General features: G+C 39.8%; 1 protein-coding gene across 2 annotated transcripts in view; it reads left to right on the top strand.

Annotated features, from left to right (window-relative positions):
* Positions 1–13,295: 13,295 nt before the first annotated feature.
* The window catches only part of LOC124789278 (Hermansky-Pudlak syndrome 1 protein homolog), a 151,409-nt gene continuing 137,954 nt past the window's right edge, over positions 13,296–26,750 (top strand). For both annotated transcript variants that reach the window (XM_047256594.1, XM_047256586.1), the window contains exons 1-3: positions 13,296–13,479; positions 13,667–13,807; positions 17,930–18,042. In XM_047256594.1, coding sequence (XP_047112550.1) covers positions 13,360–13,479; positions 13,667–13,807; positions 17,930–18,042 — 374 coding nt within the window. In that variant the 5' untranslated portion in view covers positions 13,296–13,359. The remainder of the gene's footprint in view (positions 13,480–13,666; positions 13,808–17,929; positions 18,043–26,750) is intronic.

Below are 26,750 nucleotides of genomic sequence, written 5' to 3'. Positions count from 1 at the left end.
AAGTCCCCCACCACTATTCAATGGCGACCTTTCAGAGGACGGCACTGAGAGGAATATTAACAGATCTTTCAATTGTTGAGATACAAAGTTTTTTGAGACAAGTGATCCATTTTATTGTTACGAGAAACTAATGAGGCCTTTGTTGCGTTTGTTACATGTCCGTGAGAGTGGAACTATTAACGACTTGAAGGAGCAAATTAAAAATTAAGTGCTGCCTACAAACGAGTCTCGCTGGGAATGTGGATTTCAGTGCTTAAGGTAGAAAGCTGCTCTACACTGTATGCTTATATGGCCGCGCTTGGTGCCGTCCCTCTCGCAGTAAATAATCCTTTTTTCTTCCAATTAATACCCTTTACATAAAGTGCACTTCTCTATAAAAGAGAAAAGTCTGTATAAAGTCCACATTAAAGTGCAAAACAATTCTTTCAAATTCTGTAAGATTGTATCAATAGGATTGTATCAGAGAATAATTACGTTCATTAATGAAAACGCTCATAAAACTGCTTTAATTGATAGATACCGATACAAACAAAATTCCGTTTTTAAAAATTATTTTCTTTTTCATGATTTTAATAAACACTTCACCATGGAGTCAAAGGGGCGTCACACTATTAAGAATTGATGACACTGGTGGTATAACTAATCATGGTGTCACTTTTATGACACTCGATGAGAGAATTTCTCAGTTGTCACTGGGAAAGATTTTTGCAAATAGGGAAACTGAAGTGTGTGACGTCAAAACTTCCTCTGACTATTTGCTCACTACGTCGCGAACGCAAGAGCAGCAGACAGTTCAAAAAAGCAATGTAAATACAAGTGACATCAACAATTTGACACAACTCCTGCAACTAATAACACAACAGCTTACAAAACAACAGGAATTTCAGGAAAAGATAGGACAAACCAGAAATTTAACGATTTCAAGAATAGTGTTAGTCAAAAGTTCAGTGAGGTGAGCAAAACTATAAGCACTGAATTATCTGGCGAATAATCCGGTAGGTTCACGGAGCTCGGTAAACAACTAAAACAAGAAACCAGCCTGTCCTGCAATATAAATACATTAGCAGAAGAAGTAACATCTGTAGATTGTAAACAGGAGCAACTTGCAGCTGAGTTACAACGTCTTTGTGAAGCTTACTGCCAAATTCAGGAGACGCAATCCAAAGTGGATGCGTTGCTATAAAATGCGCCGAACACTGTTAGCGAGCTGCAAGATGCATGCAAAAACCTACCCACAGAAATACACAAGTTGAGTCTAAGAGTAGATCAGTGAAGTTTAGAGTCAGAATTCGCCAAAAAACAGAGACATAAGCTATGTGCAGATGTAAAGGAAATAAATGAAAAGGCTGAAGCTTGGATGCTGGATAAGGGCAGCACCCTTGCTGAAAAGGTAGTGTCAGAAAACAAAATTGATGTAGATCTGTAGAAGAAGCTCAAAAGACAAGAAAAGTCAAGTTATAGCTAAAATAGACTTGGGTTTATAGTAAGCAGAGGAAAGGCTGGTGGGCATTGCTGCTAAAACCACTGACATTCCAAAACAACATATGATGGAAAACAAACCTATGCTTTTGGAGAAGTTAGAGACCTTCACTGGTTACCCACAATACGGTATTAGCCCATCGAACGAAAATGCAACAACACTTGCCAGCAGTTGCACCTTTCGAGCAAGTGCAGTTGCTGTGCGCTACTCCATGAGCGAACATAAACACGTCTGTCACTGACAGCACGGCATGTTTGTCAACATTACTCTCCAATGAGGGATTACTTAGGCATCGACAATTCCCTATATTTACGTCCAAACGGAAAAGAACACACCCTGTGGTGTTCATCAGAGCATTTCTAAATATTTTACCTTGTACCTGGACCAAAGCCCAGAAAATTAGATTTGTTGTTGGATAAACAAAGAGTGACGTTCTGCTATGGGCTACGGACATGGTGGAACGTTGCCACTATTAAGAACAGTTTAAGAGAACATATCTGGATGAGTATTGGTCAGAGGCCGTACTAGAGAGATTCAGACTTGATGTATTTAACCCAGCTCCATTCAATAGGAAGTACAGAAGCTTAAGGAGTCATTGTGACTAATATTTGAATGAAACCATATACTGGACGAACCCGGTATCTCAAGTAGACGTGCTGAAAATTTTAAAGAGCTGTCTTCCTTCCCACATTAAGGGAAAACTCATTACCATTCCGGAACACGACACTAAATATTTTCTATCTGTACTGGACTTAATAGATTTAATATATGAAGAGAGACCAGTAGAACCTGTTAATACGCCGATAGCGACACAGAGATTTACGGACCAACAAGTAAACAATGGATTCAAACAACACGTATGGCAACCTTACCCCACCCAGACCTATGGTAATGGTAACGGTAATCTCTTTGGCAATAGAGAATCCCATAAGTACAAAGATGGATATAAAAGAAATGGGCAAAAATTTAGCAAAAACAGTTACACTGAGCGAATAGCGTATGGCCAGCGTGTCCAATATGTACAGACACAAGCTACTGGCAGTAATCAGCCGATCGCTTGGCAAACGCCAAACAATAACATACAACCGAATAACCCACAGACAGTGGAATTCGGCCAGCAAAGTAACACGCATAAGCCGAATAACAAGCAGAGGCAAAGAGAATTTCAGTCAAGAGCCTCACAGGACACTAATTCGCGAAACCAAACACCAAGGGTCAATGCAGTGGAAGTTACGCCTAACCTAGAGTTTGATGCCACTGGACGCCAGAAAACTTGAACCGGTCATGATAGGCCCCCGTTCTGTGACCTTAGAGGGGAATGGGGGCATGAGCTTGATCGAGGCTTGCTTTATCAAATACGATCGTGGTAATAATGTGAGAGATGACCTGTATTAAGGTAATGAGGGTACGCAGTAAAACTTGACGGGGACAAGGTAGAAACTACTATTAAAGCCAAAATATTTGATATCGTTGTATCCATTGTGCTTGACACACGGGCTACGACTAAGTTGATGTCACAGGAATTGTCTCAAGAATTGAAGAAAGGTGGATGTATACCTACATTGACAGTGCAAAATTGTAGGGCACAATCTGCCATTTGTCAGAAATCGAAAGGAGTCAAGTCACAGGCCTTAATTACCATACAATTACGACAGTTTTCCGTACGATGGAATTTTTTGATAGTAGAGAAATTAACATTTGATCCTTTAATTGGCATGGAGGCATTTAGGACTTACCAAGTACAAATTGAAATAGGAAAGGGCCAATGTCATTTCACTGTAAATAACCAATTATTTGTAATAGACCTGATCAGAGGAAGTATTAATACATGTAAAACTGAAGTCACTCACTACCTTGAATTTCAATTGGTAAATCCCATAGTTATGTTTGTCAGCATATTCATTAACGAACAGTCAACAGCAGAAGAAATAAAAGTCGACACAATAAGCACAAAGGTAAGTGAATCAAAGTGCTTGTCTAAAGAACAGCAAGTGGAACTTAGAGAACTGATATTTGCTTATATAAATGTATTTGAAAAAAAAAACCCAGGTATTATTAAGAATTTCGTGTACAAATTGGAAGTGTTGTTAACATCTCGGCGAAGAGGGTATGCAGCCCTTTGTACACCTCTAAGTTGTACAGATGTACAGTAATATTAAATTTAGGATGCTGGAAAATCACATTCCAGAATTTATGTTGTTTGTTGATAAGGATTTTTTTCTTTTTTCCCTTATATATCAAATGTGTAAATGATAAGGTGAGGGGATGTAACAAGGAAGAATTTTACTTTCATGTGTCTAGAGATGATGATATTTAAACTCAACACTTCGCCTTGCACGTAGTCCAGGTGTAAATGAGTAAACGAACTTGTGAAACACACAGTAGTGCGCACTGCAATACACAACTCGCCACGACATTAGTGGTAACAGAGCGACGCAGCGCATGCACATTGGGGAGAAAACTAGTTAACAAACCGCAACCGCGTGCATGCCAAACACAGCTGAAAGTGTTGGATCACCAAAAACAAACAAACCCTATGAGATACAGACTGCACTAGCATTTTTAAAGCCTATTACATAAACTGGTACATAGAAAATTAAGGGAGATTCTATACTACAACTACATCTATCTACACAATACACACAAACAAAGATAAGTTAAGGAATTATATACACAGAACGGGATCGTAAACTACGAAATATTTACTGAAGTTACGTTACTATGTACACGGTATCTACATATTTACAAATTTCAATATTGAAAGTACATGCACTAATTATAATTGAGGGACCAGAAAACTCTTGCTGCAATTAAACAAGCGAGTACAATACATGACATTAAATGAGTTTCATATGGCACAACTGCACAATGAAGTAAATGAATACATGGTTGAATATATGAAAGAGGTATAAGTGACCATCGAGTCACTGTACACTTATCTATGAAGATTTATTTTTAAGTTCGTATTAAGTTTTTTCTTCTGGGGAACGATGCATCGACACGTCCTAAAGTGACAAAAGATAAATGCTTGTTGAATGTCAAGTACCATATAAACATAAGAAAGGGCCGCACCGCAAGTAAATATAATTGTAAGTTTACGATATGTATGAATGTGATAGTGAGAAAATCTGTATAGAAGAATACAGTTGCAGTATGTCGCATATCACGATGTTGAACTAAGGTGGAGCACTAACAAATAATCAAAGGATCGAAACCTAACTACTGTGAGCGTCGACTACTCACGAAAGCGTCAAATACCTTATTTACATTGAAATTTTTATACATTTTTGCTACTTATATAAACACTATTTTACTCTCATTGTATAAGACATATACAATTGATGATACAACTATATATACCTCAGCATATGAAAAGGTTATCCTTTATGCAATGAACATAACAAGTAAATATTGAGGTGCACTTTAAATATTGAATAAGTATTCGATACGTTTGATATCGTCAGGTTTGCGTTGTGTTTATAAACAACAAACTACTTTGTTCTTGGGAACACAATTACGATCAGCAACAAGACGTAATTGGGCACATAAATGCCTTTCTGTGATATTTCCTCAACCCTGTAGTGTGTAGATGCTTCTTGGAGAATGCCACAGAGGAGAGGCCACTCGTAGTTATTTAAGCAGCACATAGAGTCTGTTGAAGTGGCCATTGGTTACTTCTTTAATTCTTTGAAATTGATAAATATGCTCCGACAAGGAGCCACTGTCAATAGGAATAAAATGTTCGTCAATTTAGGGCATAAAGCAAAAACGAATCTGTTATCGTATGAATGTTATGTAAAGAATGTAAAACCAAACAAGAGTAAAAAGTGGACTCACGTAATTGGAATTGAACAATGTAATAAAATTATAATTTAACAAAATGTACTAAACAAAATGACACTCAGACTGTGATGTATATAAAGCAACGACAATGACATGTCAGCAAATGAATAAAATAAGTTTATTCTTGTAGTTGTGTTTTTGTTTTTTTGTCATGTTTGTAGTACGTGGAAAGGATATCACAGAAAATTTGTGTAATGCAATTGTGTGAAAGACGCTCAACAACAAAGCGGCAAAACAAACGAAACCTGCCTGCAAAGTGTCAACTGTGCATGTGAGATATGTGTGAGATATGGTGTAACATGAATTTTCTGTGCTCGACAACGTCGTAAATACATGACTTTTCTGTGCTCGACAAAGTCTTAGAAGTGGCACGAAACTTACCTTGTTGGCGGATGTTGGATGTACAGCTGGTGTCCCCACTGAATAAGTGCGAGCAATGAGGTGAAATACTTTCCTCGGGCCACTGATATGGAAAACATTTGTCACCACATCGAAGATTCCACAAAGGATCACGTCTCTAAATACGAGCTTCACGAATTTGTGCACTGATGGCAATATGAACGCATGACACAGGCACTCTGACTTTGTATTAAACATGTGAAAGGGAGCAGGGACAGTAACGGATGTCGAGCTGCAAGCTAAACACTGGGCAGTTATTGACTGATAATAATGGGACTATGCGCTTACAGCAAGCACTTTTTATGAAGAAAAACTGATGTATGTATGTGTTAAGGGAGTTGACATGCCTAAATAAATTGGTAGTCATATAGGATAACTCCGATGACCAGAAAATAAAGGCTATGCCCATACTGGCCAGGGTTACCAACCTATAAAAAGAAAAATAAGCTCACACACTGTGCACCTCCATAAGATGTCAGTGCACAGTGGGGGGGCAATTATAATCTAACGTATGATTAATATTCGTTTTTCTTTCTTTTCTCCCTCGTTCTTTTCTATATATATATATATATATATATATATATATATATATATATATATATATATATATATATATATATTCCCTGGACCATAGATCCATAGATGACTTTGTTATAAAAACAAAAGAGGTAAAGAGATGCTCTTCAATTTTTCAGTTCCTTTAGATTCATCTGTCTATACCTAGATGCGATAGCAGGTGGACGTATTATGAGATCCGCCACGCCGAGTCAATATTCTTAAAAAATGTGTATTCCAATTGTACATTAAAAAGTGTTATCAAGATAGCAAAGTTTATTCGCACAATCATTGTCTGTTCATTATTCCGCGACACGCCGAGAATCCTGCATCAGAATGATTGGAGCTAACAAGAAAAATTCTTGTAAGCAGAGGAGGGGCGATCTGGAACCAGTATTGGCATACCAATCTCCATGTACAACAGCAGTAACAAAAATGAATGTATGTAAATTTATGAATGTTAGTTGTTGAATATATGTATTAAATATTGACGGTCTGTTTATATTAGTGCCAGTTAAAGTTCACCCATCATTCATACATAATTTTCCTTTTAATTATTTAAGCAGCCAATTTTTATTAAGATTTCCAATATATATTTCATTTCAAGTCCCTCTGCTGCTATTCATGCTGTACTAAATGGTAAAACTACTACAGTCTCAATCGACAGGGTGAAACTGGTGCACTTATTTCCAGAAATGTAAATATGCACATGCGCCTCAGTACCAGCCTCAGTCTCAAATCTATATATTACTATCAAAAACAGATAGACCAAAGAATGCACTCCAGATGTAGAGTTCATTTTCAGGCAAGGTATTTGGACGAAGCTCCCCTTCTCTCTAGGCGGCTGATGTAGCGGACAAAATAGCCTCCCCTGTGTTTCATAGGTGTCAATATGTTCACGAGGCAACCGAAAGAGACACTCTTAGTTTCGCTTCGACGGCTGTTTTGTACATGGAGATAAAAGAAGAAGGGAGTTGTCATTACATCACAAACTTGAAGTTCACGTTCGCCATCTTATGCAGCTCAAAACATTATGTTCATCACATTTATACCTCCGTCATCATGGTGATCTTTTCCTGCTGTGTTACTCTCACATGCCTGTGCTCAGTTTCGACCATTAGGGATATCTTTTGACTTTGATGGTCTTATCCTCCATAGCATCTAGTGATTTGATTGTGCAGAGATGTAGTTGTTTCATTAAAAATGCATCCTTTACTGATGCACTAATCAACCCAATCGTAATCGAAAGTTTAAAGTAATCACATTTTATGCGTAAGTGAAGCCATTCTAGCAATTTTTTTCTTTTGCATACATGAATTACGGTTGCGCTGTTTACTTTTATTCTTTCCTGTTTTTTTTTTCATTGCCTACCAAACAGCAAAGGGTCTGACATCCGAGCTACGCTGTTACAACACTCTCATCCCCTCACAACACATGATTACATGACTATGCTGATCATTGATGCAGCATCTCATGCCCCAGATGCCTCCCAGTTAGAACAGCTGGAGACAGTGGTCATGTGTGTGAATTTGTGTGTGTGTGGGTGTGTTTATGTGTGAGTGTGTGGGTGTATGTGTGGCGATATACATCTGAGTAAATTAGCTTACCATGCCTATTTTCATTCTCTGCTTTCCTATGGCATCATATTCTGGGGTAATGCATCAGTGAGTAAAAGAGTGCTCATTGCACAAAAGCATGTAATCAGAATAATTGCTGGAGCTCATCCAAGATCATCCTGCAGACACTTATTTAAAGAGCTAGAGATCTTCACTGTAGCCTAACTATATATATATATATATATATATATATATATATATATATATATATATTCACTTATGAAATTTGTTATTAACAATCCGAACGAATTCAAAAGTAATAGCAGTGTACATGGCTACAACACTAGGAGAAAGGATGATCTTCACTACTCAAGGTTAAATCTAACTTTGGCTCAGAAGGGGGTAAATTATGCTGCCACGAAATTCTTTGGTCACTTACCTAATAGCATCAAAAGTCTGACAGATAGCCATATAGCATTTAAAAGGAAATTAAAAGAATTTCTTAATGGCAACTCCTTCTACTCATTAGATAAATTTTTGGATATAATAAGTGGGTAATTCCCCCAACCCCCACAAAAAATTAAAAATATTAAGTGTCATGTAATATTTTGTGTAATGTAATATCTCGTATAGACACCTTTTATTAACCTGACACGTTCCACATCATTACGAAGTGTCGTATTCATGATCTATGGAACAAGTACTAATCTAATCTAATCTGTGTGTGGATGCATGTGTGTGTGTGCACTCTTTGCTTCCTTTGTGAAGGCTTTGAACGAAAACATGTGAACACTCTTTTCATTGTGCCTACCTGCTGCTCAGCATGTGAGTAGCAATCTATCTGCTTCTCCGTGTAGTTATTCCCTCATGAAGTTAGTTGTGAATAATCCATTGCTCTTCAAGAGGAACAATGATGTACACCATTATAATACCAGAAGAAAAAGAATTGACATTCATTAGGCCACATTAAAGTTGACTGAAGCACAAATGGGGCCTCATAACGCTGCAATCAATAGTTTTAATAACTTACCCAGTGATATACACTCCTGGAAATGGAAAAAAGAACACATTGACACCGGTGTGTCAGACCCACCATACTTGCTCCGGACACTGCGAGAGGGCTGTACAAGCAATGATCACACGCACGGCACAGCGGACACACCAGGAACCGCGGTGTTGGCTGTCGAATGGCGCTAGCTGCGCAGCATTTGTGCACCGCCGCCGTCAGTGTCAGCCAGTTTGCCGTGGCATACGGAGCTCCATCGCAGTCTTTAACACTGGTAGCATGCCGCGACAGCGTGGACGTGAACCGTATGTGCAGTTGACGGACTTTGAGCGAGGGCGTATAGTGGGCATGCGGGAGGCCGGGTGGACGTACCGCCGAATTGCTCAACACGTGGGGTGTGAGGTCTCCACAGTACATCGATGTTGTCGCCAGTGGTCGGCGGAAGGTGCACGTGCCCGTCGACCTGGGACCGGACCGCAGCGACGCACAGATGCACGCCAAGACCGTAGGATCCTACGCAGTGCCGTAGGGGACCGCACCGCCACTTCCCAGCAAATTAGGGACACTGTTGCTCCTGGGGTATCGGAGAGGACCATTCACAACCGTCTCCATGAAGCTGGGCTACGGTCCCGCACACCGTTAGGCCGTCTTCCGCTCACGCCCGAACATCGTGCAGCCCGCCTCCAGTGGTGTCGCGACAGGCGTGAATGGAGGGACGAATGGAGACGTGTCGTCTTCAGCGATGAGAGTCGCTTCTGCCTTGGTGCCAATGATGGTCGTATGCGTGTTTGGCGCCGTGCAGGTGAGCGCCACAATCAGGACTGCATACGACCGAGGCACACAGGGCCAACACCCGGCATCATGGTGTGGGGAGCGATCTCCTACACTGGCCGTACACCACTGGTGATCGTCGAGGGGACACTGAATAGTGCACGGTACATCCAAACCGTCATCGAACCCATCGTTCTACCATTCCTAGACCGGCAAGGGAACTTGCTGTTCCAACAGGACAATGCACGTCCGCATGTATCCCGTGCCACCCAACGTGCTCTAGAAGGTGTACGTCAACTACCCTGGCCAGCAAGATCTCCGGATCTGTCCCCTATTGAGCATGTTTGGGACTGGATGAAGCGTCGTCTCACACGGTCTGCACGTCCAGCACGAACGCTGGTCCAACTGAGGCGCCAGGTGGAAATGGCATGGCAAGCCGTTCCACAGGACTACATCCAGCATCTCTACGATCGTCTCCATGGGAGAATAGCAGCCTGCATTGCTGCGAAAGGTGGATATACACTGTACTAGTGCCGACATTGTGCATGCTCTGTTGCCTGTGTCTATGTGCCTGTGGTTCTGTCAGTGTGATCATGTGATGTATCTGAGCCCAGGAATGTGTCAATAAAGTTTCCCCTTCCTGGGACAATGAATTCACGGTGTTCTTATTTCAATTTCCAGGAGTGGAGAATGCTAGACAGACAGCAAAGTAAACTAGACTGACATGTGTCTCTTTGACAACTTCTCTTATTTCGCAGAAGACTGTTTATTATCGAAATGTGTAAATGGTGATGGGTAGGATTTACTGACTAACATTTGTCTGTCTTTAATTAAAAAACAAAAAAAGCTTATAAATGATAAGCTTTCAGGTATACTTAGACAAAAACTATGTTCGTAAAAAGACTCGTTCCACATCATTTCAATTTTAATGCAAATGCTACATGAAATATAGAGCTAACCAACTAATTAATTATTGGTATATTAAAAAGCATAGTATAGACTTACATACTTTGAAGACCTCAAAATGAAACTCAAATGGAAAATGAAGCAGATGATCAAAGTAGAAGTACATTCCAATTGCTATATGTTTGGCTATTTCTAAGAAACTGACGCAGTTACTGGCAAGAACATTCTGGGGAAAAAGCAAATACACGTAGGCTACTGTTGCAAAGTTAAACCTATATGTTATTCAATTTGGCAATCATTACTAAAAAAAACTTACATACATCTTAAACCAAAATATTTTATGGGCTCCAAGCGTTTGAGAACGTTCCCTTAATCACATATATAGTATTATACAATGTTGAAACATATGTAAAAATTATATCGTTTTTTTACGCTGTAAATTGCTGTTGTTGGTCACACAGTGAATGACTCATAATAGGTAAGATTTCAAAGTGAGATGATGTGTGAACAACAACGAAACTAATTCACTGATAGTCTAATAAAACAAAAACTCTATTCTGTATAGAGTTATACTACTACATTGTTATGTTTCTTTGACATTGAAATAATGTTTCACTTTGTTGACATGCACAGTATATGATAGCATGTCTTGCTTCTTTCCTCATTGGACACGTTTATGAGCTAGACAAGTATCTTGTAAATGTGAACATAAAAAATGTCGTGCATATGAGTTGAAATCTGAACATATAACGAACCAGTAAGCAAACAAGCATTGGTTATGGAGTTCCAGCTTCATTTCATATCAATACAAATATACTAAAAATGGAATTAAATCGTTTACGAAAGCATGCTTTTCATGACTCTTCTTTCTCTTTTTGGTTTTTCGAAATGCATAAAAAAGCAAGTTACATTAATGAGGCCAAATGTGTCGTATTAATAGAGCAAATATGCATTAAGAAACAGAAATTGCCTTCCTGACACTATGTTATTCATATAAGCACTGTATTTTTTATATAAAAAAGTTGATGCGTGCACACGAGAGAAACGATAAACAAGAAGCAAATGTACACAGTAGTCTGCTAATGTTTTGGGCTATTTAAGATGGTGGGAGAGCCTGCCCATTCTGCCTTCAAAACAACGTGCAGCCTAAGTATACAGCGCCATCTCTCTTGCTTTTTCCAATTCATGGTTCTGTGTGTCTGCATTCCATGGGAATGGACCAAAGAGTTATATATAGGTCGTTGGAATTCTGGCTAGGCCAAAAGCTTACGTGGAGAACACGTAACCAACCGAGCAAATGCGAGATTCAAATAGCTTTATCCCATGCTCAACAAGCAAAGTACACTGAATAGGATTGTGTCGAGATCCATCTATACAACACTTATTAGACCGCTGATGACGTATGCAGCCTCAGTTTGGGAATACACAGCTCCAACACGACGGCGCCGCCTGCAGATCATACAGAACAAAGTGCTACGTATCATAAGCAACACTCCACAATACGCATACACCACGGACGGACCTTCACAGAGGATACCGCCTTGAGACTCTCACGGAGGTGTTAAAACACTTGCCACATGGCTGTACAGGAAAACGAGACACTCGAACAGTCCTTTCATCCTTTACCTGGGTAACTACCAGCACAACCATAGGTGGAAACACAACGGCTCAAAAAAACACTACTACTTGGGGACAATTAATCACCAATGGATAACGCCAGCACACAAACATGAGAAATGCAGGTGAATCCCTGCAGCGCAGCAAAATTAACTGGCACTGCCAGGTGTAAACTAGCCGACAAACAGACAAGGAAGCCTTATTGGACACTAAACGCAAGCAAACCCAAGCAAACCCCTTACACAGAGATCGATTTATGACAAATCTACCACTCACATGACAATCTTCGCATGTTACAGATACAGACGCTGCAGCTGGCCCAGGAGACATTGCAGATGCCCAGCCCACCAGCACCTTCCTCGAAAGGACTGAAACTCTTTATGAGGACCTAAGCTAAGACAACGATACCGAGCACTGCACGATACCCAAAACGACTACCCTACCCTTGCATTACCTGTTACGGATGGCAAGAAAACCGCTACTGCTCTTACTACTCGACCAGACTATCGCAGAGATTTTTTACCTTCCGTGCATGCCTTGGTACTTTTTTCCCATCTACCTTGAAACCGCTGCCCTTCGTTTGCTTTCGTCCACTATCTATCTCCTCGATCCGACCGTATTAACAGGTAATTCTACCCAGGCGCACGGATAGCATCATGACTCCACAACCCGTGAAATCCTCGATTAGTAACTGATAAATATGGAGGTAACAGTAGACCTTCTGAGATGATCACCATGCCAGTGTGGGCGTGGGGGTCTCCACCTTTTTTTTTCTTTTCTTAAATTGACCATAGATGAGAACCTTTTTGCCAATAGTGACACAACACACCTAACGTTAATTTACTGCAGTTTATAAGTCTGCAGTATGGGTCCTAATAAAAGTTCGTTGTTCACATTTATACCTGAACTCAAGCATAAGCAGTTCGGACGGTTATTGACATTTCCGTCCCGACAAAGTTACCAGTGTGTCGCTTATGAAGAAAGACAAGGCTGCAATGGCTTTCAAACTCTCAAGGAAAGTACTATTTGCTGTTTGTGCAGTGACATTATTGGGTTCTTCGGCGCTCCGGTGGCCCAGCGTTTCTGTGGCTTGCTTCTTGGATGGTAAAGATCGGTGAAGATCTTAGCTGTGTTTGTCGGTGACCGGTGATATCTGTGTTTACCATAGTGGAAAACTTTGGACTGCATGTGCATGTGTTTATGTTTGGTATGTGAAACTGTCAAATATGAGGTGTATACTCATTTTTGACCAGTTAAGTGATATATTGTACACAAAATATGATAGAAAGTTTTTTAAACACTTGAAAAAATTGGCTACACAACAAGGACTTATTCGGGAAGGAAAGGTTAGTTAGTAATTTTATGTATTTATCGTAACATTTATGAAGTATTTCATGCCATTGCTGCATATAAAATAAAAATACTTGTACTCAACTGAATTGTTATATACTTGTGGTTGATTTTCAGTTTTTGAATCGTAAAAGTGAAGTGTTTTCGCATGGTATATTGAATTGCCTAAATTATTCATTACAGGATGAAGACGAGATTAGCCCAAATATCATTATTCAGATATTTTCTCCGATAGTAGCATCTCAGAGGATTATGGGATGCCAATTTGGAAATTCGTATACTTCTATACAGTGTCAGGATGGTACAAATATGGTATTTGATGAGGTAATTGTTTTATTTTATAAGTTGTCACCATTTTCTAATGTTGACGTATAGTGACAAGAATGTTGAAATGATTTCAAGAAATGCAAACATGAATGATCAACGTGACTCACGTGTTATAGGGAACAAATATGAGTAACACATGGCAGCAACAAATCTATTAAAGTTTACTCACATAACACTGTTGTTATGGCGACATAAAACCAAAAATAGGCGTTGTGTTCCTCGAAAGTCGGCGTTATAAAAACCATAAAAAACGTGACTGGAGGTGTAAATATCGTGATGAAACATAGATAATGCCTGCCTTTGTGAACCTAATTTTGCTCCGGCGTATTCTTTTCGTAGACGCTTACCAACGTCTTATGAACTTGTTGACTTTGCTTTTGGGTAGAAACATGGTGGCTTAAGGTTGTCTTATAATTGAAAGATCTACCTGTGAATTAAGATGCTTCATGTTTGTACCAGAAAATTGTGTGCTTAGTTTAGGCAACCATGGTATATCATCACTCATTGAATACAAAATAATTCAAGAACCGAAAGTGACTACACATACTCCACACATTTACACCATAAGACTTACTAAAGCTAATTTTTAGAGACTCTTACTGTATTATCTGCAAGTAATTTGAATATTACTGTAATGTTTCAAGGCAGCTGTCCCTTTCTTCATTGGTTGATGTTGTTGGTAGTCATTAGAGGAGACACATTTGTACATAGGTAATTAATAACAGACTAATTTACTGTAGGTCTCAGATTTAAAGAATCAGGTTTATTATTCACACATTAACAAAGTAAAAACTGTTGCATGAACTTTTGTACATTATTACTTAGAATAAAAACACGGAGCATCCATAGTTTGTCACAGCAACGCAAAACAGTGATTAACAAGCAAGGCACAAAGTGTAAGATTTTGTCTTTACGCCATCGTTCGGTCTTAAGGTATGTATATGCTCCACGGTGACTTGAGTTGACTCTATTTTCACTCTTAGAACTTATGTCTCTACGTCTTTTAGCCATTCATCTTATAAAAATCGGTTGTTGGCTTGTTGTCACATAGTAGTGTGATAGGATCCTCCATGCAGTTTGGAGACAATTCACTGTCTAACCTTTGAAGCTATAGAGCCTCCTTATATGTTGAGGTTAAGGCCATATATTTTCCGTCAGTTTCAGGTAAGTCTACTGTCAATGGTTTCTTATACTGCTAGAATATCACTGCTACTTGATACTTAAACAGATATCCTGTTGTCAGCTTTCTGTCTTCAAAATTTCTGGCCCAATCTGCATCACACTAACCTATTATGTGGCAGTCCTCTGTTTTAGAAAACAATAGTGTCATATCCATGGTATGAACGTGGCTTTCAAGTAAGATGAAAACTGGTACATAAGACATATTTCCCATACAGCGCATGAATTTAAAGATGTTGAGATTAACTCCATGTCTCGTGCTGAATCACATTTACTTTCATGGTCCAGTGGGAAAGATGCTGTTTGGCTTCTGTAAAGTGGATGACCCATCATTACACAATTACACAGTGTGCAATTGTGCAAACTTGACAGTAAGCATTCGGAAAATATGTTATTTCTCACCTTCAGGTGATATCATTTCATTTGTGGATGGAGATGACAAGGAAAACCGTGTTAAATGTAAGGTGGGAAAGTTTTAAAATACAGTTGCCTGCTTTATATTTGAATTTGTTTCTGAGGCTGTTCTTTGCAGATTTTTTTGTTTATATACACACACCAGTATATACATAAAAAATTATTAATGTCTGTCATTATTGTTTGCATCTGCCCTTTTATTTCTTTGAAGTTTTCTTTAATTAACAGTAACAGAATAAAGAAATGTCACCACATTTGTGCACCCAAACTGTCTCATGTAATTCTTTACACAGAAGAGACATTTAAATTTGCAATACAACATATAGATTAGGAACACTTATTGGCACTGCTGTCAGCTCTCACTTGTTTACAGTTTTTACTGGCTAGTCAACCACATATATTTTAGGAACAGTTTTCAAGGAATACACTTGGTTTTTATTTACCGTTTCCATGTAGTGTTGAATGATGATGCTGTGTGTAAGTGGCATTTTAATTTCATACTTTGCCAATGAATAAAGTGAGTTAAGCTATTCATTTTTGCATCTAACACCCAAACCTTCAGATATCAGACACTCAGATTGGTAATTAGTTCCTACTATGTAGTGTAGTCTAGTAGAATGCGTATAGATGGTAATTAAAAGTAATACCGGAACTACAGAGCACAGGAAAAGTGTATCATTGAGTAATTGTGTTAGTAAATTTCCCATGGGTGAGCTGGTAGATCATGTGGTTGTTGTACGAAGGCTCCCGCATTCAGTCCCCACTGGGGCAGAACATTTTCCTGACATGCAAAAGGACTTTCTGGAGTTTTGTAGCAATATTATTTTGTCAGTCTGCTTTCACGTTGTTGGTTGAAAGCAGCAGCCGGCCGGAGTGGCCGTGCGGTTATGGCGCTACAGTCTGGAACCGTGTGACCGCTACGGTCGCAGGTTCGAATCCTGCCTCGAGCATGGATGTGTGTGATGTCCTTAGGTTAGTTAGTTTTAAATAGTTCTAAGTTCTAGGGGACTGATGACCACAGTAGTTAAGTCCCATAGTGCTCAAAGCCATTTGAACCATTTTTGAAAGCAGCAGACCTGTAGCATACATTTGTACAGATAGGTGTGGTGGTCTGTCAGGCATGGCCGACAGAACACCACACTTATCTATACAGATGTACTCTTTAGGGGTCAATGGAACGTCTGATACTACCCATCTGCTTTGACCCTTGATGTAAGGGTGTTGTGGTGTGTACGTTATTATGGCGCGGTGTTTATAAGTTGGTTGTGTTTGTAGATGTCATCTTGTTATATTTGATGGTGCCCTCTGGTATGTATGTGTATGTACTGAGTGTAATATGTTGTGTTAGGTTCGTTTGAGCCTTGGTGTTGGATGTGTGAAGCCGTTGGCAGTGTTTGTAGTTCAGGACGTAAGGTTTGGAAGTGTCTTCAGTGAATTATGAATTAATTTTTTTGTTTACATGTTTGGTGTTTTCGTTATGTGTTATTGGTTTGCTGTTTGTGGTGTGGTAAGACGTTTAATTTATTGTGGCTTCTGTTGTTAGGTATGGATACGGCGATGAAATATTGTAGGTGTTGGCTTTTTGGTATCAATAGTTGTGGCTGACCTATATACGTCAAGGGAAACGATCAATTCCAATTTTAGTAGTTTTAATTTTAGGTAGGTTTTGGTACAATCAGCTGTAGTTGACCTATATAGGTCAAGGGAAATGTCCGATTCCAATTTTTGCAGTTTTAGCTGTAGGTGTTTTTGTATCGTCAGCTGTGGTTGATCTATAAAGGTCAGGGGAAGTGTCGAATTCCTGTAGATTTTGTTCGTGTAGTGGAGTGTTGTAATTTTTTTTTGGTCATTTTGTGTGTTTTGGGATTGTGGTGTGTTTTTTTACTGTTATGTTTATCTTGTCCCCACCCTAAAACCCCAATTTCCCATGGTCGTCCCATTAGTTTGATTGTATTTTTTTGGGGGAGATGTTATTGTCTTATTTATATGTATTTTCATGTTTGCTGATGTGTGTGTGTTGTGACATCATAGCCATCATATTGGAGATGCTTAGAATAGCCATTACCGCCCTATTGATGATGTCATAGGTCAAAGCAGATGGGTGGAAAAGAGAACAACTCTGTCATTATTGAGAAGCTACTGTAAAGCTCAAAATCACAATTCTTAAATGATATTGTTAATATTGGTGTTGATGGTAGAGGTTGGTTTCAGGGAATTACTATCGATTGCTAATGCCAACATCCTAGTGAACAACAGTGTTTGTGTGTGTGGGGGGGGGGGGGGGGGGGGGGGCGTACGTGCGTGCGCGTGTGCAGGCGCCTGTACATGCGTGCGTGTGTGCATGCACATATTTGTGTGTCGTGTGCGTGCGCGCAGTTGGGTGGGTGGATGAGAGAGAGAGAGAGAGAGAGAGAGAGAGCACTCTTATGGTAACATTTTTTTTTTATTTTTTTTTATTTTATTTTTTTTATTTTTTACACTTAATATGATATTGTTATAGCTCATTCTGATGTATGCAATTTTCAGTACATGGGATATTTGTTCGTACACATTGGTCTGAAGAGTGTTACATGGCTAAAAAGAATGCTGGGAATTTGCATTACTGTGGTAAAACACCTCTGTGGACCAGATGTCTCAATGTAAGTACACTGCAGAGCGGTTTTGTAGTACTTTGGAAGAGTGTTTTCTATAAATTTGTTAAGATCTCCTTCTACATGATGACAGGAAAAGACTAAATGCTTCATCTTTTTACGGTAAGAAAGCAGCATTAAATTACACAGTTACATATTGGTCAAACAAACACTGATTCTGGGCTTTGCTGTTTAGCTAACATGACACCTTTCTGCTATAATGAATTGCATTTGCAAAATTGTAAGTGTCTGAATCAACGGTCTTTGTTCTCCTATCATTAGCAGACATTAAATTTTGTGTTGCACAGCATCACTGTTGCCTTTTCATATCGTATATACCCTAATACATTACTACAACTGTTGTATCTTCTTGTATTATTTCTTTTCATTGTTAAATGACCAGTACTCAGTTAAAAGTCTTAATGCTGTCCTGATGGCATCTGTGGATTACAATTTTGTATACTTTATGAATTGAGTCGGGTGATGCTGAGGGAATTAGATTAGGAAATGAGACACTTAAAGTAGTAAAGGAGTTTTGCTATTTGGGGAGCAAAATAACTGTTGATGGTCGAATTAGAGAGGATATAAAATTAGACTGGCAATGGCAAGGAAAGCGTTTCTGAAGAAGAGAAATTTGTTAACATCTAGTATAGATTTAAGTGTCAGGAAGTCGTTTCTGAAAGTATTTGTATGGAGTGTAGCCATGTATGGAAGTGAAACATGGACAATAAATAGTTTGGACAAGAAGAGAATAGAAGCTTTCGAAATGTGGTGCTACAGAAGAATGTTGAAGATTAGGTGGGTAGATCGCGTAACTAATGAGAAGGTATTGAATAGGATTGGGGAGAAGAGAAGTTTGTGGCACAACTTGACTAGAAGAAGGGATCGGTTGGTAGGATATGTCCTGAGGCATCAAGGGATCACAAATTTAGCATTGGAGGGCAGTGTGGAGGATAAAAATCGTAGAGAGAGACCAAGAGATGAATACACTAAGCAGATTCAGAAGGATGTAGGTTGCAGTAGGTACTGGGAGATGAAGGAGCTTGTACAGGATAGATTAGCATGGAGAGCTGCATCAAACCAGTCTCAGGACTGAAGACCACAACAACAACAATACTTTATGACTGCGAAAATACCATGAGTATAGTCCATTGATACAATAGAGATGATAACTTGGAGAACAATGGTGATAAATGTGTGTTGGTGTGAAATTTACTGTGTTTTTATCAACTGTTGGTTTTATGCACATAACACCATATGAGAAGCTTCTGTACTGTGGAACATTTTTCTTCACTCATTACTTTTACGTGTTAACTCTTTATGGGTGGCTGCTGCATTGTATTCCTGGCATGGATTTTTTTTTCCTATAGTAGATAATTACATGGGAGTGTTGGCTATTCACTACCTAACTGCTTCCCAGGTGGAGCTGTCATAGTGCCACGTGTGAAAAGTTTTGTAGCACTGTGAAACTCGGAGACAGTTGTGTTATCTTTGCATTCCTCATTGTCCAGGGAACGTAGATGTCTAGGGTAAAATAGCAATCTAGCACAAAAATTTAACTTATCAGGAGATTTCAATGCAAAATTGTTTTTGTACTTTATTTATCTGTTTATCTTTCCATATATTAAAGCCGACAAGATTAAGCCCATGAGTTCTTTCCTTACATGTAGCAAAATGTTATGATGTGCTTCTAGAAGTTCAGCTGAGTTGTTACTATTTAGCGCACAATGCAGCTGAACACCCAGAAGCACACCATTACTCCAGCGCACCGAAAAAACATAAGATATAATGAAACATTGTTTTACTTTTTCTGTGTTGTCCATGATTTTATAAAAGATTGTAATTCTAAGAACTAGAATGAGAGATACACAGGGTGAGTTTACTAAATGGGGAGCAAATCCAGTAAAGAATCCTTGAGAGTATAAGGAGTGAAAAAGGTCATATGGATGTAAATGCCTTCCATGGTAGGTTACACTTACTTGAAGGTAGAGATAAAAAAAATCTGTGACGATGTGGGTTTCAGTGATTGAAAGCAATATGAGAACACACCAGGAAAGTGAGAATGTTCTGTCTGTACCAGTGTTTTAACTGTATATGTAAGAGGGCAGTGAGCTGGAGCACCATCATGTAGTAGCCACATTGCCCTTGTATTACCAGAGGCATGTCTCCCAGCAGGGAGAAGGGAGGGGCTCATTGTCACGCGCAGAAAGTAAAGATATGGCTCACCTATGAGGCCTTGTGGAGGGATGGCTCATCCCACAAGGTGGCCTCCAGTAATGCATGCCCACACTGGTGCTGATGGTTTGCTGCCACCATACCATGTGAGTCCAGGAAAACAAAATCAACCTGGTTACCCTTATCTAAAGCCCCATGAATATCATGAATGAACAGAGCAACTTGGGTCTCACAAGGTATCTATTTGCGGACTCTATGTTGGATCATGTAAAGGTGATATTCATTCTCCAGAAAGATCATCATATGCCTGGATAAAATGTGTTTCATAATTCTATAACAGATTGACATTAGCAATAAAACTCTACACTTATATGTATTTGTCTGACAACTCTTCTCGAGAAATAGAATGACCTATACCACTTTCCAGTTTCTTGGAACCCTTTGCTGCTCCATAAATCTACAATAAACTACAGGTAAAAGGGGAGCAAGGTCTGTTGTTTTTCGTGTTCTTTAGGAAGCTTATTCCTTGTGAGATTCAGATGGGCACATCCAGGTTGTTTTCAATGCCACCAGTCACATTTGGTATGGCCAAGAGGATTCACAGTAGAAAGAAAAGTTTTTCATTTCAGATCTAGAGCTGCAAAAGACTTAAGAATAAAACATGGCATGGCTAATTAACTGCTGGTGCAAAAACGAGCTCGTGGTTGTGGCTGATGATCTTCAGTGGAGGATATTGCTTTGTCAGCATCATCGGCTAAGTGGGTTGGCAGCTGCTGTACAGTGCTTAGCAATATTGCCTCATCCCATAGTTCGATCATTGTTCGTGACAACAGGTGCTTGACTGTGTCATTCTGATCCAGCAATGTAGGATGAGTGACAACATGATCCCTCAATATAGCGTGCCTTTTGCAGCACAGCTACATTTGGGCACGTAACTCATGGCACATATTGCCACGAAATGTAGCAGCCTCCATTTCAGATCAAATCCCACTTGTGTGACACCAGATGTTCAAGTGCAGAGCACAGAGCGAGGTTGCGCAGTGGTTAGCACACGACTCGCACTGGGGAGGATGACGATTCAAACCTGTGTCCGACCATCCTGATTTACGTTTTCTGTGATTTCCCTAAATAGCTTCAGGCAAATGCAGGAATGGTTCCTTTGAAAGGGCATGGCCGATTTCCTTCCCCGTCCTTCCATAATCCGAGCTTGCACTCTGTCTCTAATGGCCTTGTTGTTAATGGGATGGTAAACATTAATCTCCTCCTCCTCAGGTGCAGACTGAGTCTGTTGGGGATAGGCAAACTGCAGGCATCTTTGAGGAGTGTTAAATTAGAACAATCAGTTTGTCTTGTTTGATAATGAAGTGTATTCCTTATCTGGGGTATAGGTGGGTTCATCTGGGTAGTTTTTTAAGACTACCAGCCAGTTTTAGTGGATCCAAAAGGTTACTATGCTAGAAATATAACATTGTAATTTTGTACTTATGACCACAACAAATAAAGAAGGAAACCTGTCCTAGCTATCTGTATGCTGGTACAAGTGTGAGTTTGCAATTTGGAACCAATGGTCTTTCGTGGCAGTCAACAGTCAACACATGAGTCCTCTCCCACGACTGCTTGTGGCTGTACACAGGGAGTGCATAGAGGGAAAATTATCAGCAGTACAAGTTCATGTTTCATGGTAATAAATAACTTCTGCTCAGGTGATAATCTTTGTGGCATGTAAACCCAGTTGATTTCTAATTGAATAATACAAGAAAATAATTTAGGGAACATTTGAAGTAATAATTAGACTGACTGAGCAAACTGAACATTTCTTTCTCACAATCTGCGTATGTTTCTAGGGGTGCATCTTCAGATCCATATGTCTTTGCTCTGTTGAATGATTTTGGTTTATTTTCTATTCCACTATCGCTCATGTCAATATTTCTTATTTCAGCATTTGTTTATGAGAACACGATTTTTCGCAGCAGCATTCTTGGATAGCTGTTTCACAAATTACTACTACATCAGATTTATGTGTGATTTCAACCTTTTGATGACTTTCTCTTTAGTCAACATCAGGAGTTTCCTGTAGGTTGTGTGGTACTTTATTTAGTTGATAAAATTATCATCGTGGAGTCGTCACAAGGTCACGGAACTTCCATATGCAGCTGGAAATTATGTTGCTGTCTATGGTGGGTATCTTCCAGGTGATTCATAGTTCTTCTCTGAGTTCATGATTGATGGCAAACATGGGACACCATGCCTTTGTGGTACTACTTCCTCCTTCTGGTACTGTAAGTCAAACCATCTGACTAGCCTCTTCTCAGGGGCTCACAACTCTTGTGGCTATGTGTGCATGGCAAGCACGGGCCCCTGAACCTTTCCAGTACTCCCTACTTTCCCATGCTGTAATCCTATTCTCTGACTGCACGTTTTCTCATGGAGACTAACTAAGGTTGGTTACCTTTTACATGTTTCCCATACTTATTCGCAAACAAGTTCATCTCTGGAGCTGGGTCTGACTTCCAGGCAGACCAGTTCAAGTATGGAACTACATAATGCTCCTTTCAGTAAATGGGACCGCCTAACTCCTCAGTGCTCTGGCCCTTGTTCCTGACACTGTGCTAGGACCTGAGGGAAACTAGAATCATATGCTATGTCATCTAAGCAGTTTAACCCTCCGTTTGCTTATATGTAAATTTTTACACCTATTGCACCTGAGCATGGGATGGCTGATAGAGGAGTATACACTTTGTTGCTAATTGAACCAGACTGTGTTGCCTCATATGAACACTTTATGTTGAAGTCTGCAGTTATGAGCACAATTTATTGGGCAAAATAACTGACCCAATTGAGGCACTCAGTTAATACAATAATTTATAGGTTCGGTGTTACACAAATAAAAGGTAGCTGCCCAAAATTGAAGTCCAAGCATAGTCTGGAGTCAAAGCCAGTATAGTCTACTGGTAGCAGTCTGCAAGTGAAAGGCCCACCAAGCAAGCACGTGAAAGAATGCGTGATCTACACAGAGGGTACAGAGTTGTAGCCAGTCGGTGGTCATGGGATCCTGTCACGTGATGTGACATGTCATCCTAGGTGTGACTTCTTCCTAGAGCACTGCTTGCAAAGACAGTTTGTAAATCATGGTGGCAAGGGCTGCAGGTAGAGGTTATTCTCCAAGAGCCATGTCACTGCTGGAGTTACTTACAGCATCAACCACCCCTCCCCCCACAGAGATGACGCATAGGGGCAGAATCGGCACAACTTGTGACGTGGCTCCAGCACAGGTGTGGCATGCTACTACAGCAGCAAGATCTAGGGCACCAATGCCGGAGCTGAATCCAGAAGGGCCTGCATCTCAGATGGAAGTCCAATAGTAAGAGCAGAGTGAGAGGGTTGTGAGGCTGCATTCCATGTAGCAATTCAGTCAGGCTCTTCCCCGTAATTGGAGTGGCGTTTTAGGTGGCCAAGAACAAGGAGAGGGCAACATTGGATGGGGTGAATTTCGCATGGCAGGCTGTATACGCCTCAGGACAGCTGGGAAATCCGAGAAAAAATGGGAATTTTTTCATCTGGGAGAAAACTGGGAAAAACCCGGGAATTTTTCAGAATTCTGGAAATTTTTCGTTGTTTTAGTTTTCAGTTAAATTTTTGTAATTTTGACTGGTAAGAACTGATACTCTAATAAAGAATATTACTGTATCCCGCTACTGCAGAATAATACTGCAGCAATTAAAACATGAACAAGAGGAGGAAAAAAAATGAATAAAATTTTAGTTCCAAAGGAAATGTGCCATTTACAACGAAACACTGTGCACACAAAAGTGTCTGCCAAGAGCAAAATGTTTCAAAGGCCTTAAGATGAAGACTATGCAACACTTAGTAATAATAAACTGGTTTCTATGAGCGTGATATCAGAACTATTGACATTAGGTTCGCTTGAGCAGTTGCCAGCGGGCTCGTGCACATGCACAGTTGAGTCGTGTATGAGCAGTAACAGCCAGAGGCTAATGAGAAAAGTTTTTTTGGCGCACCCCAACTGCCAGATTTGCACATGCGCGGGGTTGTCTGAGTTGTAGTGGGGAGAGGGGTAGTCTCAATGTGATCTGTGTTTACGTTTAGTGATTTCAATGTTTTCTCTTCGGTTACGGCTCCCATGTCAAATGAAAACAAAATGGATTTCTGTGGTTGGGAGCTATCAGGTGACTTAAAATACAATCGCATAATTACGGAAGGCAAAAATATATTACTAGTTTCAGCTTTCTGATTTTATTGCCACTTTTTGGCAGTCAAGCATTAATCACCTTGCAGGACAGTGAAGTTATTTTTGTCAGTTTGCCAAAGAAATTAGGCTTTTATTAATCTTTTCCTCTGAGGCAGTCAATTTATTTGAAACAAAGTGTTTCGTTCCACAGTAGTGGCTAGTTCCAGTTCTTCACTGAATTTCAAGTGCATGTTTGCATTTTCTGGCATGTATGTCATTTTGCCGTAATAAAAAAAACCAAACATGAGATAGTACAGTACTGGTACTCCAAGAAAATATACATCCCGAAAACCACATAGAAAAGCTTAATATCTCGTGGGACCTACTGTGAATCTAGACAAACCAATGTGCCCTTCAAGCTGAATTATGTGTTTTAGTGCAGTTTACAAAATTTTGATGCTCTTGGAGTGTCCTCTGATGTCCTGTTTCTTTTATGTCGTAATGTAAAATTTGTTAATGCTTTATACATATAAAACATACGGGCTTCCTACATAATCACAGCTGTGCATGCGCAATGATGCCTGTTTTCTGGCACTCTCTGGCAACTGCTAAAATGAATCTATTTCTAACAGGTCTCAAGTAAACATTGCGAGAGGTGGTTTGGAAAAACATGACTTTAAAGTAAATTTCCTTTTATGCGAAATGAATTATGTTACGCGTGAGAATGTGCAATGACTTTCTTAAATTACAGAGCGTTTGACTTGTGTTTCAAACTTGACACTTTGAGGACCAGCCATTTAGAAGAATTTCAAGTCCTTAAGACCAGACAGTTTCGTCATTGTTTCAAAAATTTACTGGCACATTTGTGTGATGTTTCGTAAAGTGTAACACATGCAAAGAAAGACAAATATTACATGTGAAAACTTAGCTTCTCTTGTAGCTTATTAATCTTAGAGACCAATATTATATGTGAAAGCATAGCTTTACTTGTGGCTACGTTACGTATATTAATGTAAACCATTTACTTTTCCTCTTTGTGTGTTCGTGCTACTTAACACTGATCTTGCTATTAGCTGACTACATCACGTCCTATGCTCTGAATATCAAGTCATTGGCTGGCGAGGTCACGTGACGTGAACTATGATTGGCTTGCAAAAGGGCGTTGCAATCTCGATTTCAATGCTCCGGAAACTAATGTGCTGTGTTTGATGAAATTAAAATTTATACATTCATAATACAAAAATATGCAGTTTATATGTTGCTGCACATCTCTAAGTGCTGGGAAGTTCTACGCTGGTATACAAAATGTTAACCATTCAAAGGATAAATAAGTTCTACAGTTATGAGGGAAATCTGTGGAAAATCTACTGTCACTATACACGGAAAAAGTGTATTTTCATCTGGGAAAAAGTGTTTTTTTAACCGGGATGCCCGGGGAATTTTTTTTCCTTGTCCGCATATACGTTCTGCATGAGTTCCCGTCTTCTCTTTGAAAATCTGCACCATCTATTCCATCTCCACATTGGACTGGGATGGAACGGTTCTGTAATAAGGTGTTGCATCCCTTGATGTTCGCAAAAACAGGAAAACTGGGCAGAGGTGATCTGGAGGCTACTGTCAGAGACAATAGCTGTTCTTATGGGAAAAGCTTGGTAGAGATGAACTGGGGGCTATTGGTCAGAGACGATGGCCCATGGAAGGCCAGCAGTGACAAAGCTTTGTGAAAGGGCTTTGATTATGTTTTCCATTGTCATGGAGCTCATGGGGTGAATATACGGAAATTTTAAATGAGAATCTACTACAACTAACCGTACCTGATTCAAGAAAGGACAGGTGAAGCCCATGTGGGGGCGCTTCTGACGGGGCCAGGGTGAGAACACTTTGTGGGAGTGCAGATTGCTGCTGAGGGCACATGGTGCAAGACCGGATCGTTGTTTTGATATCTTTGTTGATGGCTGGCCAACATGCATAGTGATGTGCCAACTGTTTTATGCAGTATAAAGGTGTGCTCCAATGACCCATGTGTAAGAGTGCAAGGACTGTGGGATGCAGAGCTGGGGAAATAATGACTTGGGTCACTCGTGTTCTGTTTGCAGCAGGAGAACACTGTCATGGAGGGAGAGCTGGTTTCTTAAGGCAAAGAACATCTTGAATAGATCATGGACCATTGCCGAGATATACTGCGGCCACCGACAGTTAATCTGCTAACTAACTCTACAGAGAGTAGGGTCCGATCTTGTCTGGGCCAAGACCATTGTAGCATTAAGAGGGAAATCGTATAGAGCCAAAGCAGAATCAGAATCCAGCTGAAATATAACAACGTAATAGGTGTCAAATTCAGGATCTGGGCCTG

The sequence above is a fragment of the Schistocerca piceifrons genome, chromosome 1 (genome assembly GCF_021461385.2).
Source record: "Schistocerca piceifrons isolate TAMUIC-IGC-003096 chromosome 1, iqSchPice1.1, whole genome shotgun sequence".
Taxonomy (NCBI): Eukaryota; Metazoa; Arthropoda; class Insecta; order Orthoptera; family Acrididae; genus Schistocerca; species Schistocerca piceifrons.
The sequence above is the reverse complement of the archived record's forward strand: the minus strand, read 5'-3'. Positions and strand labels throughout refer to the sequence as shown.